General features: G+C 44.1%; 2 protein-coding genes across 6 annotated transcripts in view; both read left to right on the top strand.

Moving 5' to 3' along the window:
• The window catches only part of ccdc88c (coiled-coil domain containing 88C), a 57,483-nt gene extending 52,585 nt beyond the window's left edge, over positions 1–4,898 (top strand). For both annotated transcript variants that reach the window (XM_042071747.1, XM_042071746.1), the window contains one exon: positions 1,855–4,898. In XM_042071747.1, coding sequence (XP_041927681.1) covers positions 1,855–2,856 — 1,002 coding nt within the window. In that variant the 3' untranslated portion in view covers positions 2,857–4,898. The remainder of the gene's footprint in view (positions 1–1,854) is intronic.
• A 121-nt stretch (positions 4,899–5,019) lies between these two features.
• LOC121692835 (ovarian cancer G-protein coupled receptor 1) lies at positions 5,020–12,129 on the top strand. 4 transcript variants are annotated; one of them, XM_042071777.1, is made up of 3 exons: positions 5,020–5,279; positions 5,663–5,759; positions 10,511–12,129. In XM_042071777.1, exon 3 carries the CDS (start codon positions 10,608–10,610, stop codon positions 11,691–11,693), a length of 1,086 nt encoding a protein of 361 aa, XP_041927711.1. In that variant the 5' UTR covers positions 5,020–5,279; positions 5,663–5,759; positions 10,511–10,607; the 3' UTR covers positions 11,694–12,129. The 4 variants fall into 4 exon arrangements, with proteins under 4 accessions (XP_041927711.1, XP_041927710.1, XP_041927714.1 ...); XM_042071776.1 differs by lacking the exon at positions 5,663–5,759; XM_042071780.1 differs by lacking the exon at positions 5,663–5,759 and having other exon boundaries at positions 5,023–5,070.
• Positions 12,130–14,513: the final 2,384 nt, after the last annotated feature.

Here is a 14,513-nt window from a genome sequence, read left to right as displayed (position 1 = left end):
CCTTCCACCTCTGAAAGTCACTATGTCACCCATTTATGGTTATGGTTGTGGTTATGGATTTTAGCAGACGCTATTTAAAACCGTTTAGTTTGTGCTTCCTTCACTCATACATGTACACTCTGCCATCTTTGGACCTATTTTTCTCATCAGTTGGTTCATCAGTTTGTATGTTGGTCTTAAGGGGGCATGTCAACCCATCCCATTACCACTTATTTCATGTATAGCGCCACCTAGTTGAAAATTAAAAAGCAAACAATTAGGTGTTTTCATCACAATATCTCTGGCTGATATGGTCAAAACTGCACGAAATTGAAAGTGTAGGATCATTATGACAACCTCCGAATGCATGCCAAGTTTTGTGAACTTTCGTTCATGGGGGGCTTTACAATAAAATAATTTATGTGTACATTTAGTGACCGTACACCAACAAGGATTCCCGGGACACTGAAAGACCGGGGTACAGCAAACTTGGTGGGCATGTAACCCCACATGGATAGCATGGAACCATCGTTTTTCATTTTGATCTGTAGCCCCCCCGCTGGACTGGACCCCCTGAAAGGAGGGTAGGGCAGACACAGTGTTCTGTGAATATCTTGAGAACCGTAGGGCCTAGGATGACCAATTTTTTCTGTATGTTTGCCTCCAGGGGTCATCTTAACCCATTCCATGTGCACACATGTGCATTAACAGATACACATGCACACACATACATTCACAGTAATCATTCGTATGACACATACTCACACAGTAGACATATGTACGCATGCATGCACATGCACATGCACAAACACAGGCACATACGCAGGCACATACGCAGGCGCACACACGCACACACGCACACACACACACACACACACACACACACACACACATAAACATAAACATGTACACGCACACATGCACACAAGAATTTCTCAGAATTATTAACAGGCAAGATGGGGGTGGGGTTGTATAAAATTAATTTTACATGTGAAATCTATGAACTAATCATGTTTTGGTACTTGTTGTCTAGCAGATACCAGTTTGAATTGAGTGTGGATAAAATCAATTTAGTGAGACAGAATCATATAGGCCTTTCCGCGTGATTTATCTTTGTGGAAAAAATGTGCTGGACTGGGCAGCGGTTATATTTTGTACCGCTCTGCGGTACATCTAGTTATGTAAGGGATAATGGACGACACGGTGGTCTGTTCACAGAAGTTGATGCACGGTCGAGTGGAATAAGTAAGGGATAATGGACTCCACGGTGATCTGTTCACAGAAGGGGGTGTGCTGTTTAAACCTCGTAAGTGCATTGATTTCTGTGAACAGACCACCGTGGAGTCCATTATCCCGCTTATTCCACTGTTGCCACTTGCATTGTTTTCATTTCCTGTTACAATTTAAACGTTTTAATCGCTAAAACTGTCTTGTTTGTACAACTAATTTCTCAACTTGCAGGACAAACTGCCGTTACTAGTTCTAAATGGATGGTTGCTACGGCCAAAGGCCAGATTTAATGTTTAAATCTGAATATTTTCATTTGATAAATAATCTCTTGATCACATTAGCCACAAGAGACATAGGCAAAGTGACATGCTGCCATTCACTTTCAATTTTATAGTGAAAAGAGGCAAGTGGTCTTTATGCCACCAGCTAGCCAGCTAGGCCTACCACTTACTTTGCATTAGCATGTCAACAAGCAACTATCTGCGAAATACAGCCTTGTATTGTCCATCCTTTTGTGTCGTCTGTGTGACCAAGGGGTAAAACTTTGATGGTCTTTCAAATTGGGGCCCGCTGTGTGTTCTCAGTCTGCAGCTAAGTTTGATTTTCTCTATCTCTCTTGTCTTCCGTCCTCCATTGTGTGCCCAGGTGCAGACAGGAAGTCGCGAGGACCTGATGAACGACTACTTCACCCGGGCCACTCGGCCGGCGGCACTGAAAGACGGCACCAAGACGCCCACCAGCTACGTTACCCCCACCGTCAAGACCCCCAACTCCTCCTCGTCCACTGCCCTACACAAGCCAGGCCACAGCGTCAAGCCCAGTGTCCGTCAACCCGCTCCTGATAGCTGCCACTCCCAGACGCTGCCCAACCGCGGTTCAGGGGCCTTGACAGGGGTCCGTCACTCACCCCGCAGTGGCGTAGCCGGGAACGGTGGCACCGGCAGCAGCCTGAGCCGGACCTTCAGCCTGGCGTCGGCTGACCTGCTCCGCTCCAACGGCCCCGATAGTTACCGCGGCGACCATTCATTGTCGTCGACGCCCAACCAGTCTGAAGTGGTGCTGAGAAGGGGAGGTGGAGGAGGAGTGGCGCGAGAGCGCCCCCAGTCGGCCCGCCTGGCCGGCTCGTCGCCTCAGCTTGGGGATAGCGGCCATCTGGACCCGCGGCGGCTCTCGGTGGCGCCCCCCAGAGACGAGCTGAGCCTGCCCCCGCCGCAACACCACTCGTCCTCGCTCTCCCTGCAGCCAGAGCGCTATGGGACGGGTGCAGGCGTGAGACCCAGTGGAGGAGCCGGAGGAGGAGGAGGAGGAAGCCTCGGTACCCCCAGGACCCCTGGCGGGCAGTCCGGCCGCCCTACACCCCAGCGTCACCACAACAACACAAACCACCACCACCGGGGTGAGGTTGCCATGGTGACACCGGTGCGGGCTGTTTCTGCCCTGCGATTGGAGGAGGAGGAGTTGGGGGAGGAGCGCCGCGATCGAGGGGAGGTGCGACAGGCGGAGTCACCCTTGCTAAAGAAGGGAGAGATGGGAGGACCGTCAGCAGGAGTGAACGGTGGCCCAGAGGACAGGCCCAAGAGTACGCCTGCCTCTCCTGACCCCAACAATGACCCTCAAACAGTGTGGTATGAGTATGGCTGTGTCTAAACAACCATTTTGTGGCCCAAATAATTCTACTCTGTACATAACCAGACTAAACATAACACCGACCAAACAATAAATCAGAAACATGAATGTCTATATCTCCTTTGAGTACCCCTCAATGACAGACGCATGCACAAAAATAGGTATAAATTGTTGAACAAAAAGTCCTTATCTTCATAATACTACCACAGACCTCCAACACATCACCGGCCAAAAGCCATGTAGATTAACAGGTGGGTGCGGCGACCTGAAACAGAATCACAGTCTGGCTCTCTGGTATGCACAGAGGGTTGGAGAGAGACTGCCGGGATCCACAAAGGCACTAGAAAACAAGGAATGTGTTTTTTTTTTCTTCCCCTTCCCTGAATGTTGGTCACCATTGATTTCCGCTGCTCTCTGTGGACGGCGCACTTGCCCAATCCAAGTTCTATTCTTGCGCGTAGAAAACAAACAGCGAGGGTAAGGAGAGAAGGACCACTCCCATGCCCTAAATGACTGTAATTATAGCCTCCATCTTTAGAGGCAAGGACAGTGCTAGTCCATCACTGGAACAGATTACTGGAAATGGTTCCCCCCTTCAGAATGCTCTCTCTGTATCTCTCTTTCTCTCTGTTTCTGGCTCCCTTTTTTGTTTTGTTATGCGCTTGTGGTGACCCCCTAACAGTCACCACACACACGCGAGAAGATGGATGGACTTAGAGATCGAAGCACACTTATGTACACACTCGGAATGAGAGGGATTTGAGAGGCTGTTGTGGAGCAGCACGTTGATTTGGGGAGAAAGAGAGATGGAAGAAGACAGATAATCCGCAGTGGAAGTGAAGGTTTTAAGACAAAGATTGTTTTGGGTAACGAGGGGGACGTTGCTGAAGGAGTGTGGATGGTTGACCAATTCAAATTAAGAATGATCAGTTATGTGCACCCATGTAAATGTTTTTCCCCATAATGCACAGCTGGTTTCTCCGGGGGATACAACTGAAGAGGTGTTCTGCACACTGGACTTGCATCTAATTACAGAAGAAATGTGTAGAATGGAAATGGCAATAATAGCCTGATGTTAAGACTCTTGAGTGTTGATCTTCGTAGTGTTGAAATTAGAGGGTGTTTTTTCTGTGTGTTGTTAACACTGCAATACATGTCTGATATAGCAATAAGACTAGATTTTATTTATTACTGTCTCACTTTCCCAAAAACGAATTGAAGTGTGTGTGCGTGTTTGTGTTTCTTGTGTGTGAGAGTGTTGTTTTCTTCAAACCCATCGTGTAGCTGATCATGTATAATGATCATGTAGCTGATCATGTATAATGCACTCAATTGTGTATTTTAGCAGGTTATTTTTGGAGAGCACACCTTTATAACATGAGAAAGTGATGTGGATTGTATACCCACCACAACGTCCATTAAGACTAAGGTGAGATCAGGGACCAGTGTTGGATTCAAACACCCACAGCTCAGACACACATCCCTTGCTACCTGAGTAACTAGCCCCATATGTGTCTGTGTTCAATCTATACCAGCTCTATGAAATGCTACATTATTGATCCCATTACTTAATTGCAAGAATGGAGTTGTTGACACATCACACAATATCCCTCCACTAACAGGGATACTGGGCAGCATACTTAAAACCTACAGTAGTGAGTGAGGGAACAGTAAGTGCATGAGAAGCATACAGTATAAAAAATGTTAAGATTGCATTAATGCCTCCTTCATCAGTAGTGTGTGTGTGTGTGTGTGTGAGAGAGAGAGTGAGAGTGAATGCAATGGTGCTGGTCACTTTTCCCACCTGTGCAGAGCTACTGTAAGATCAGGAGCTGCATACATGATTTGCTGATTTGCGTTTTTAAACACTACTGCAGACAGTCTCATCCCATCTCTTAAGGGAGAATTGCGTGTGCCTGTGTCCATCTCCCTCAAACAATTTCTGAATGAAAACGTCTTTTAAAATACAGGAAGTGATTTGTTTTCTGTCAGTTGTATGTAGAAAAGAAGAAAGCTGATGTCCAAAAAGTTCAACACTTTGTAATAAAGATTTTTTTCATTGACTAATGTGTGTGTTTTGTAAATGGGTCCAAAAATATTTTTGTGCGTACACGTGCAGTGACCAAAAGTACCCAACACGCGGGAACCTGCTTGGCGGAGGAAAGAAGGAAAAGGTGGGCTGCACTGAGGTCATCAATACGCAACTTTGAAAGGCAAAAAGGCGGATCTATTGAAGTATGAGCTTTCTCTCCTCTATCAGTTCGCCCGATTTGATTGTACGAATGATCTGTTGCCGTGCTGCGCAAGGACTTGGACTCTAATTTAATAGTAGCCAGCGTGTGATACTCGTCAATGCGCTGAAGTTCTGGTAATTTGCAGGCAGCAGTGGAACGATTGCGCTGTTTTTAAAATCACCGTTGATTTAGAAACTGGACAACAACAACGTAAGTATCTCTCACTGTCGATTTACCTGTAAATAGTTATTTAGGCTAATTGGAATGACAGTATTGCTGTAGTCGGGTCTAGGCTACTCATTGTGAATGCAATTTCTCGTTAGTTTACCACATCCGTCTCATCAGCCTACCATATCCATGTCACGTTTAAACGTGTCAGGGTAGCCTATATGGTGCTTAATTCGCGATATTATTTTAATGTAGCTTAATGCAATCTGAATATATCTTAATATATCACAAATAATATACTTTTTTGAAACTATGTAGCTGACTGTCAAAATTCACCACATAGCCTATCGCTTGGTAATTAATTATTTATAAATTCATTATAAATGGGACCTATCAAATTAACCTCGAGCTTCATGTGTGTGTAGGCTATTCGACTCCTGTTCATCTGTTGTGGTATCGCCTTGACCCCGACGACGTGGTAATCGATTTGAATGTCACTTCTATTCAATTCCATTGTTGTAGGTAACTATAACTCCATAATAGTGATTGCAGCAAAGACGCAAGCCTATTTGTCTATCTCTGAGTCGGCCTTTGGTAGCTTGATGTTGATATCCCCCAGTGTGGCATGCCCTGAAGGGCCGCAGTGGTGTGCCATTGCCATGCTTGGACATATATCTGATAGATTGCGGTCGATCCTGTCAAAGTGAAGTTGGCTCACCGCCCTCGGTTATGAAAGCGCCAAGACAAGCGAAGTTTTCATGTTGGTGACTGATGCTGTAGCCTACGAAACATCAGCTTTCTAACTAGATATTGCCAAGCCGTATCCCTTTTCATATTACGTCAATTATTCTGATTTAACATAGGGGAGACCGGGTATGGTTGTAACACTTTTTTTTTCCAACACCTGTAACTCGCTATTTTTTTAGCTACAATCCTGTAACCTTTTTTTTCAAGATACTCACGTTTGCGTAGGCTACTTCAGATATAACCAACTCAAATTTCTGTAAGGAAATTACAGACCTTGTAATTTGATGTAAAATATAAGGTGATCCGTTTTTACAACCTACCCACTACCGGGGTCGGTTGTAACACATACTGTAGGCTAAGTTGTAACACATACTGTAAGTTGTAACAGTTAGACAAAAGACAGAAAAAGAGGCCAAACTATGCATTATGTTTCAAAGACATGTTTGAAGCATTGAAATAGGTCTGTGAACACCAGAAAACATTGTCTTTTTATTTTGTTTATCTTTGAATGATAAACAAAATACAATGCGTTAAAACGGTCAAATTGTGTTTAACTAAAAGCTTGGGATCTCAGCTAAATACTGTATATATTCAATGTCAACAAATTATCCCTTGTTTTGCGTTATATCTGATTAAAGTGGGTTTGTGCACATGTGCCAACCTGCCCCAGGCACGGGGTTGGTTGGCACGTGTAGTCGGGGTAGGTCGGAACACCCATGTTATAGTCCTTTGCCGTACTCCTTTTGCTTTTGCTTGAAGTGTTCATCTATCTCACTGCCTGGTAAGCTTTGCTGATGTCTTTCCTGTGTGTTTTTCTTTAGTAGGACCACTGTCAAGACCAATTTGGTCCCTACCGATTTTTTTTTTTACTTCAAATGTTTAAAAAATTGTCTGAAATGCTTCCAAATGTAAAACTATGTTTAGTAATTACAATAACGATGTTAAAACAAAGATAACATCAGTCATCTCAGGTTTTCAAACTTCATTTTAAATTATAGCTGAGTCCCCTAACAATCAATTATAATGAATACATTTTTATATCCCTAACTATTATCCTTCTATGATGTTTTTAGTGGGAGGTGCATAGTTTTGACACGTTGTTCTCACCTAAAGGGTTTTGTTGCAGCTCCCTCTAGCCTGGATATTAACAACCTGCCCCTGTTCCAACCATGTTCCAACCAGCCCCGGTCTCCCCTATAAAATGTTGCACAAGACTTGTACTACAGATGTGCCAGTGTTGATAAGCTACTGTACAACTGACAAAAACAATGCCAGATAAGTTACATTTAGTGATGATCTAAAATGACACACAAATAATTTTAAGTCATCTGGAAAGGAGAGGATGCAGTTTCCAAGTCAGGTGTAGGACAGGTCAACTCCACACCCAATACTGAAGCATTCTGTAACATTTCATAAATCCTAGCAATTGTACTAATTTGAATTCATTTAGTCTCTACATTCATAAGGAAACATGTAGGTGGACCAATCATGCCTTCTTGATCTACTGTAGTCAAGAACAGTAGCCTAGCATATAAAGTAGGCCTAGGCCAGTGGTTCTCAAAGTGTGTGTGGGGCGGACTCCACTAGTGACATGGCAGGTGGCGCGCGATGAATTGGAGGAATAATTGTTTTTGTGCCCATCATTAACAATGCCTTTCTTTTCTGACAAGGAAGATCATAGATTCAAAACAAAATAATCACACACAAACATAGGAGTCATAAACAGGCCGACATATGAATTAAAATAACCTTTTGAACCAGCGGAACGAGACCGGAAATATAAGATGGAGCCAAAATGCAAAAAAAAATATTTTAAGTTACCATTTTGCCTGGTTGATGAGTTTATGTGGGGTTTGTAAATTCCCCAACAAAGTGGGGAATGACAGAAAAAGTTTGAGAGCCGCTGGCCTAGGCCTATACTTCAGATAGGCTACATGGCTCCTAGGTGTTGACCAGTTAAACAATTGTGTTAATTTACTAGGAAATTGTTGGTTTTTTGATACAGGAGGTTGGTCTTGATGAAGAATATCTCCTTTATGGAGATTGAAAAAAAAAAAAACGAATTTGTTGCCATCCCAGGAGACGCGTTTATTTGGATAACATTATTCATATTAATGATTATGGCCCTCTTGCTTTGTCTACTGCTACTGTGCTACTGTGGATAGAAGTCATTAGTGCACGTTTATGAGCAGAGATATTTCCCAGAATATTGCTCTCCGGTGCTACCACATATCGGTGAATGGCCATCTCGGCCAAACGAGGCTGAGCTTGTTTGTCAGCGGCACTCTATATCAGAGTTTCTCATCTCCGGCTCTGTGTCCATTAACGCTGCTGGCCCTGTGGGAGTCTGCAGCACGGCATAGAAAATCCCTGAACTGTGAGCAGTCACCGTTTCAGCCATCCATCAGTAGCCCATTTCACCATAAGCAGGTGTTTCAGCTTTGCACGCAAGGTGGTTTGGTTGGGCGGTTTTTTTGTATGATTTAAAATAGCCTAGGCAGCTTGGTTGTTGACTGAAGTTTATGTGACAAGCTGGAGTGTGATTGCTGGAAGGACGTGGGTCATGATTGTTATCTTGCAGGCAAGAGACGCACTAACCCAGATGAAATATATGGGGGCTCAGATACTGCGCAAAAACACACTTAGTCCATTACTTTGTGAATGTTCAAATTGAAATTTCCATTACATGGGATGACTTAGTAGATTTACACTTGCAAATATGTAATCCACTCAATGGATTGCACAACCCGTATAAAAATGTTTTTTTTTTCTGAAGTAGATTACGTCACATTACCACAACATTGGTGGCATTCAGACTTGTGAATATCTTTATTAACAGACCATAGCTCAGCAATTCCACTGGAAAAGATTTAAGTGGCCACAGAGAGGTTTTCTGGTGAAGAGAGTATGATGCATGACAGACTGTATACTCCACCATGGACGTTGATTAAATGGTGCTAAAATGTACCGGCCTCATCGGCATCCAGACTGTCTCTGTGCTGTCTAATAATGCCGATGAATCATGGCAGATTTCCCAGAGATCCATGCAGGCTGCAAGGTCGCCCAACTTCCCCTCTTGACAGCCCTTCTAATCATCTAGTCATGCCTTACCCGGCCACTCAATAACTCTTCTGTGCTCATGGAAACGGAAGACATGACCAAGACACAGTGATACAGTAGTCCAAATAACTCAAACTTACCACATAGAGCTAGTGGAATGTTTTAAATTACAGGTGTAGTTACAGGTAGTTTCAAGTGCTGGTCATCATGACATCTAAGCTTGTAAAAGGTATATTTCTGTATAGATATACAGTATATTATTTTTGTGCATACTGTCACTAACAGACTAAAAGGGATGTGTATGGCATATGTCTTTGTGACTCAATGTGGTTGAAGTCACACTGAAGTCACATACTCTCAGTTCCTTTCTGAGAGTTACTGAGACCAGGGACCACTGGGCCAGTGAGGAACAGATAGTAGCAACCACCCCCCCCCCCACACACACACACACAAAACAAGTCACATCAGTTCAGGAGGATTGTAGTAATTGGTGCACATTGAGTAAGCACAGAGATGGCCGAGCTTGGAGGTAGGGATGTCATGCTCGTGGATTCAGAGAGTTATGATGATTTTGTTGTATTTCTTTCTTAATTTTTTATGCTCTCGTTTCTTCTTTTGTCATCACGTTCTGCAAAAGAATCTTACTCACTCATCCATGCACTCTTGCATGTTTGTAGTAACCCAAAAAATTGGGCATTCAGAAAAAAAATGTGTTCCCCCCTGCACCATCTTTGTAGCTCACCCTTAGTCCAGTCTAACTGTACGGATGCATGCAAAGTATATTCTGATCAGGATGTGTGAGCTGACAGCTGTCTATTTTAAGTGTGAGAGTCAGTGTATGGTTTGTCATTTTGCTGTGTCCCCTCTCAGTAATGTGCTATTATGTAGAATATATTTCAGATTGTAGCATATATACTGTATTGTGACAAATGTGCTTATAATTTATTATACTGATGGGTCCACATTTGTGAAACACAAAGCCATTCATATAATTAGGATCTGTGTTCCATTTTGTAGTGTAAACTTCTGCTGTGTAATTTGCATGGTTATAGGACAACAGGATTAGAACCTGCGGATGTGATTGACACTTCCTTGCATAATGTGTTGCTTGTATCTTTTCAATGTTTTCTTTCTCCTTATAAACTGCATGAGCTAAGTTGTGTATTGTCAGATAAGTAACGATTAATCGTAATGGCAGTTAATTACTTTGAGAGTTTCTAAAATATAAAGATGATGAGACAACAGTGAGCTACTAAATTTGATTACAAATATGTTTTGGGTAGGAGTGGGAATCGTAGAGTAACTCACCAATCAATAGCATCACAATACATGGCAAAAGATTAATCTATGATACATCACAATATTTGTGTGTAATGACAAAGAATACAAGGGCAAAAACCTGGAATTATGTCTTAATTCACTGCATACAACATGAAATTTTAATTTGGTCTATTGTTATTTTGTAGACCACCATGGGATGGCTGTTGTGACCCATCCTCTGACAAATCACTCCATTCCCAGCACCCTGGTTTCTATGTGGGTGCACATGGCCATGAAGTTGCCATGTCCACCAACGACTCAGATGTCATCAACTGCACCATCACACACGAGATCCACCAGAACCTCTTCGCCGGCGCCTACATCATCATCCTGCTGGTGGGCCTCCCTGCCAACGGCTACTCCCTCTACCATGCCTGGCTGCAGCTGCGGGTGCGGAACGAGCTGGGCGTCTACCTGCTGAACCTGACCATCTCCGACCTGCTCTATCTGGCCTCGCTGCCCATGTGGCTGCAGTACATCTTCTCCGGGGACGACTGGCAGCACAAAGAGTGGCTGTGCCAGCTGTGCGGCGTCCTGCTCTACGAGAACATCTACATCTCCATCGGCTTCCTCTGCTGCATCTCCATCGACCGCTACCTGGCCGTGGTCTACCCCTTCCGCTTCTCCTCGTTCCGCTCCATGCGGGCGGCCACGCTGGTCAGCGCCTTCATCTGGCTCAAGGAACTGGCGGTGGGCACCATCTTTTTCACCCACAGAGCCACAAGTGTGGACATCACCAACCAGCGAGTGTGCTTTGAGCACTACCCGATGAAGTCCTGGGAGTACCCGGTGAACTATTACCGCTTCTACGTGGGCTTCCTCTTCCCTCTGGTCATCTTGTCCGTGTCGTACTTCCGTGTCCTGCGCGCGGTGGGCAAGAGCGCCGGCACGCAGACGGCGCAGAAGACGCGCATCAAGCACCTGGTGACCAGCACCATCCTCATCTTCCTGGTGTGCTTCTCGCCGTACCACGTGTTCCTGCTGGTGCGGACCATGCTGGAGAGGAGCTGCGACTTCATCGAGAAGATCTTCAACTACTACCACTTCTCGCTGCTGCTCACCAGCTTCAACTGCGTGGCCGACCCGGCGCTCTACTGCTTCGTGAGCGAGAGCGCCCAGCGGGGCATCCAGGACGCGCAGCGGGCGTGCGCCAGGGCCGTGTGCTGCTGCTGCCACCGCCGGCGCTCCCAGAACAAGGGGATGGCCATCACTGGGCGACTGGCGGTCACCGCGACAAAGTCTAGCGAGGTCGCTACTGCCAATGAAGGCAGAACTGCCACGGCCATGGTCACTTTGTTACAGACAATGAAAACCAGTGAGGATGTATGAGAAGTCACACTTGTTTAGCTTATCCCCAATGGGCTGGCCCAGAAAAAAAAAATGTCTTATGTTACCATGTTGTTTATTTGTTGATTGTTATATATTTGTAAACATATCAAAACAGTGTTGGTCATGTTAAAGCTATGTTAAAGCCAGTATGTAAAAACAATCTGTTTGGAGCTTGACTTAATGTGTGTGTGTTTTTGTACTCTCAGGCATCTTAAGGGCATAGCACTGTCCAGTTGGTCCAACTTGGTCCAATGTGACCTCATGGTGTCAGACTTTGGAGTTCCTTGATGAAAAGACAATCTGGAAACAGAAACAGATTTTGGTAATTAGCCTGGAAATCCAGACCCAAATCTGAAAGATTAAGGGTCTGGCTACGAGTAATGAAAATGGCCCAAGCATGCATTTGAAAATATCACTGCACACAATTGGATAACACTACGACCAATGTTTACTGACCGATTCCGGACGTCGACGCAATTGGATAACACAACCAATGTTTCTGGACATCATAGCGCTGTCGTCATCTGTTTAGCTCGCCCCTGGCCCGCCTATATCAGATACACAATATGATTGGTGCAGCTCGGCTGCATGGGCATAGGTCATGAGCATCATTACTCATCGCCAGAGTCACTCGCTGAGCAAATTCAAATTGTGCTCTTGCGAAAACTCTGGATTTCCAGGGTAGTTGTAAATGGCAGTTTTGGTCAATATCCCGAAAACTACCTAAACCTGCCTTCATCTTTGCTGTTTACTCTTTCAATAAGACCAATTATTTTGAACTCCACCTCTTGGATTGTCTTCAAATGTCTCAAATGCACAACACAGGCTCAAATGGCTCCCCAATGGATGTTTCCCATGGAGTGGGCTCAATTTAGTATCTCTAATGGTGGGGGTGGGGGCAGGGGGGGGGTGTGGTGGTTCAGTAGGCCATGTTCAAAAGAAGAACCATGAAGCTGCCTTAAAGCAAGAGGAGAAAGAATTTGGAGCAAAGGGAAATGTGGTGGGATTTTTATTGTATCTGGTATCTTTTATTGTGTAGGTATAGAAAAACGAAAAACACCAAGCAGACTGTGTGATCTGGCAGCTGCCACAGTAACGGATCCAGCTACGATTCCGATGCAAAAACCATACAGTAATGTGGGATAACCACAGGTCATTCATCCTTTGACTTGCTATGGAGTGACTGACCGACAATGTGAGCTGATATGGGTGTGTTTGGAAGCACAGCAGTTAACTTTTTTGTTTACAATCACTCACCTTGATGGTATATAATTGGTACAATGAGCGAAAAGAAAATGGTAGTTTTGCATGACAAAGAATCACATATCAGACAAAATGGAATTAAAACTCTTACAATATATACGTTATTTGTTTTTGGTGTGCATTTGTCTTTCCTTTCATGTGGGTCCACAAACTGAAAAAAAACCCAGCCTGAATGGATACTTGCATGTAGGTGTTAGCATGCGTCATCAGAGGAGTTCGCATGGAGTTATGAGTCACAAGATGCCGCTCTTCCCTTTGCAGTCTGGACGCTGGCGCAAGGTCATCTCAAGGAGAGTAAAGTCTGCTGACGTACAAGTCGTCTTCATAGAGGGAAGTCAGTCCCCCACCCCCACAAAAAAGTGTCACTGTGTGGTTGCAGAAGCAGCGATGCATGCCACATGGAACATAACTTTAGTGAGAGGAAATAGCACTTCACAGCTGTGAACTGGAGGACGAGGGTCGGGCCACTGTTGCTTAACTTATGTCTACATCAGCTTTGAAGCCAAGGTTTTTACTAGATCACTGTCCAATGAAGGAGTACATCATGTTCCAGATTCAGCTATTTTGACTAATATTTGTTCTGAACTTTAATGATGTGGTTGAACGGATTTTAATATAGTGACTCAAGTTGGTGGTGTTGGTAAAGGATTCAGTGTTCCATTAATTTATATGTTAATGTTTAACTTTTACATTTACTGAGAGCTTGTTAAAATCCCTTAACTGAAATGGCATTCACACTCTTCTCCTACTGACTAACTGATGATGCATCGCCTCAGTTCCAAAATTGAACCAGAAAAACATGTCGGGCGAACAACAGTTTAGAGGGATTTTTACATACCATACAGGGCATGGTTGAGTTTCACATGGTTAACAAAAGGAATGCTTTCTTCTGATTTATTTCCCCAGGGAGTGGACCTCAAATATGCATATTTTGTCCTCCCTTGACACTTATTTAGACTCATATCAAACATTGGATAGAGGAGGCCAGCTATCAAATATGTGACTCAAATCCTTGTTGGAAGTGTTTATGAAGAAGATATTACATTGATCTCCCCTGTTCGTCACTTATTTTTTTGCCCTTGGGTCACCTCTCACCCCATGCTAAGGTCATTCACATTGGCTGTCTCAAACCACTTACTTGTCTACTTCAAATACTTAGTTTAAGTATATAGTGCAGATATAGGGATAATACTAATCATCAAACAGTGTGCACTATGGACAGAAGCGCTCTGTGCACACTAGCAGTGTACTGACGGAGGTATGTATACTGTATATAGAGAGATAGATAGTGTAAAAAAGTTGTCAGATCTACATCTGCATTTAACCTGTATGACATGGCTATATTAGTGGTAAAAAAACATAGTTGGCTTAAAAGTCGCTCACAAAAACTCAATCCACATCCTGAGAGAGGGAGGTAGACTTGCTCAGAAGTGTAACCCTCCTTCCTGTTTTGATGGTGTGTAGACTCTGGTGGTTAGAAAGTGTTTATTTTACTAGCTAAGTGCCATATCCATGTTGTCAGTATGGAGGCCCCCAAATGTTCTCAGGTGTAGAAGC

This window comes from Alosa sapidissima, chromosome 19, assembly GCF_018492685.1.
Source record: "Alosa sapidissima isolate fAloSap1 chromosome 19, fAloSap1.pri, whole genome shotgun sequence".
NCBI lineage: Eukaryota > Metazoa > Chordata > Actinopteri > Clupeiformes > Clupeidae > Alosa > Alosa sapidissima.
Note: the sequence above shows the minus strand (reverse complement) of the source record. Positions and strands in the feature narration are given on the sequence as shown.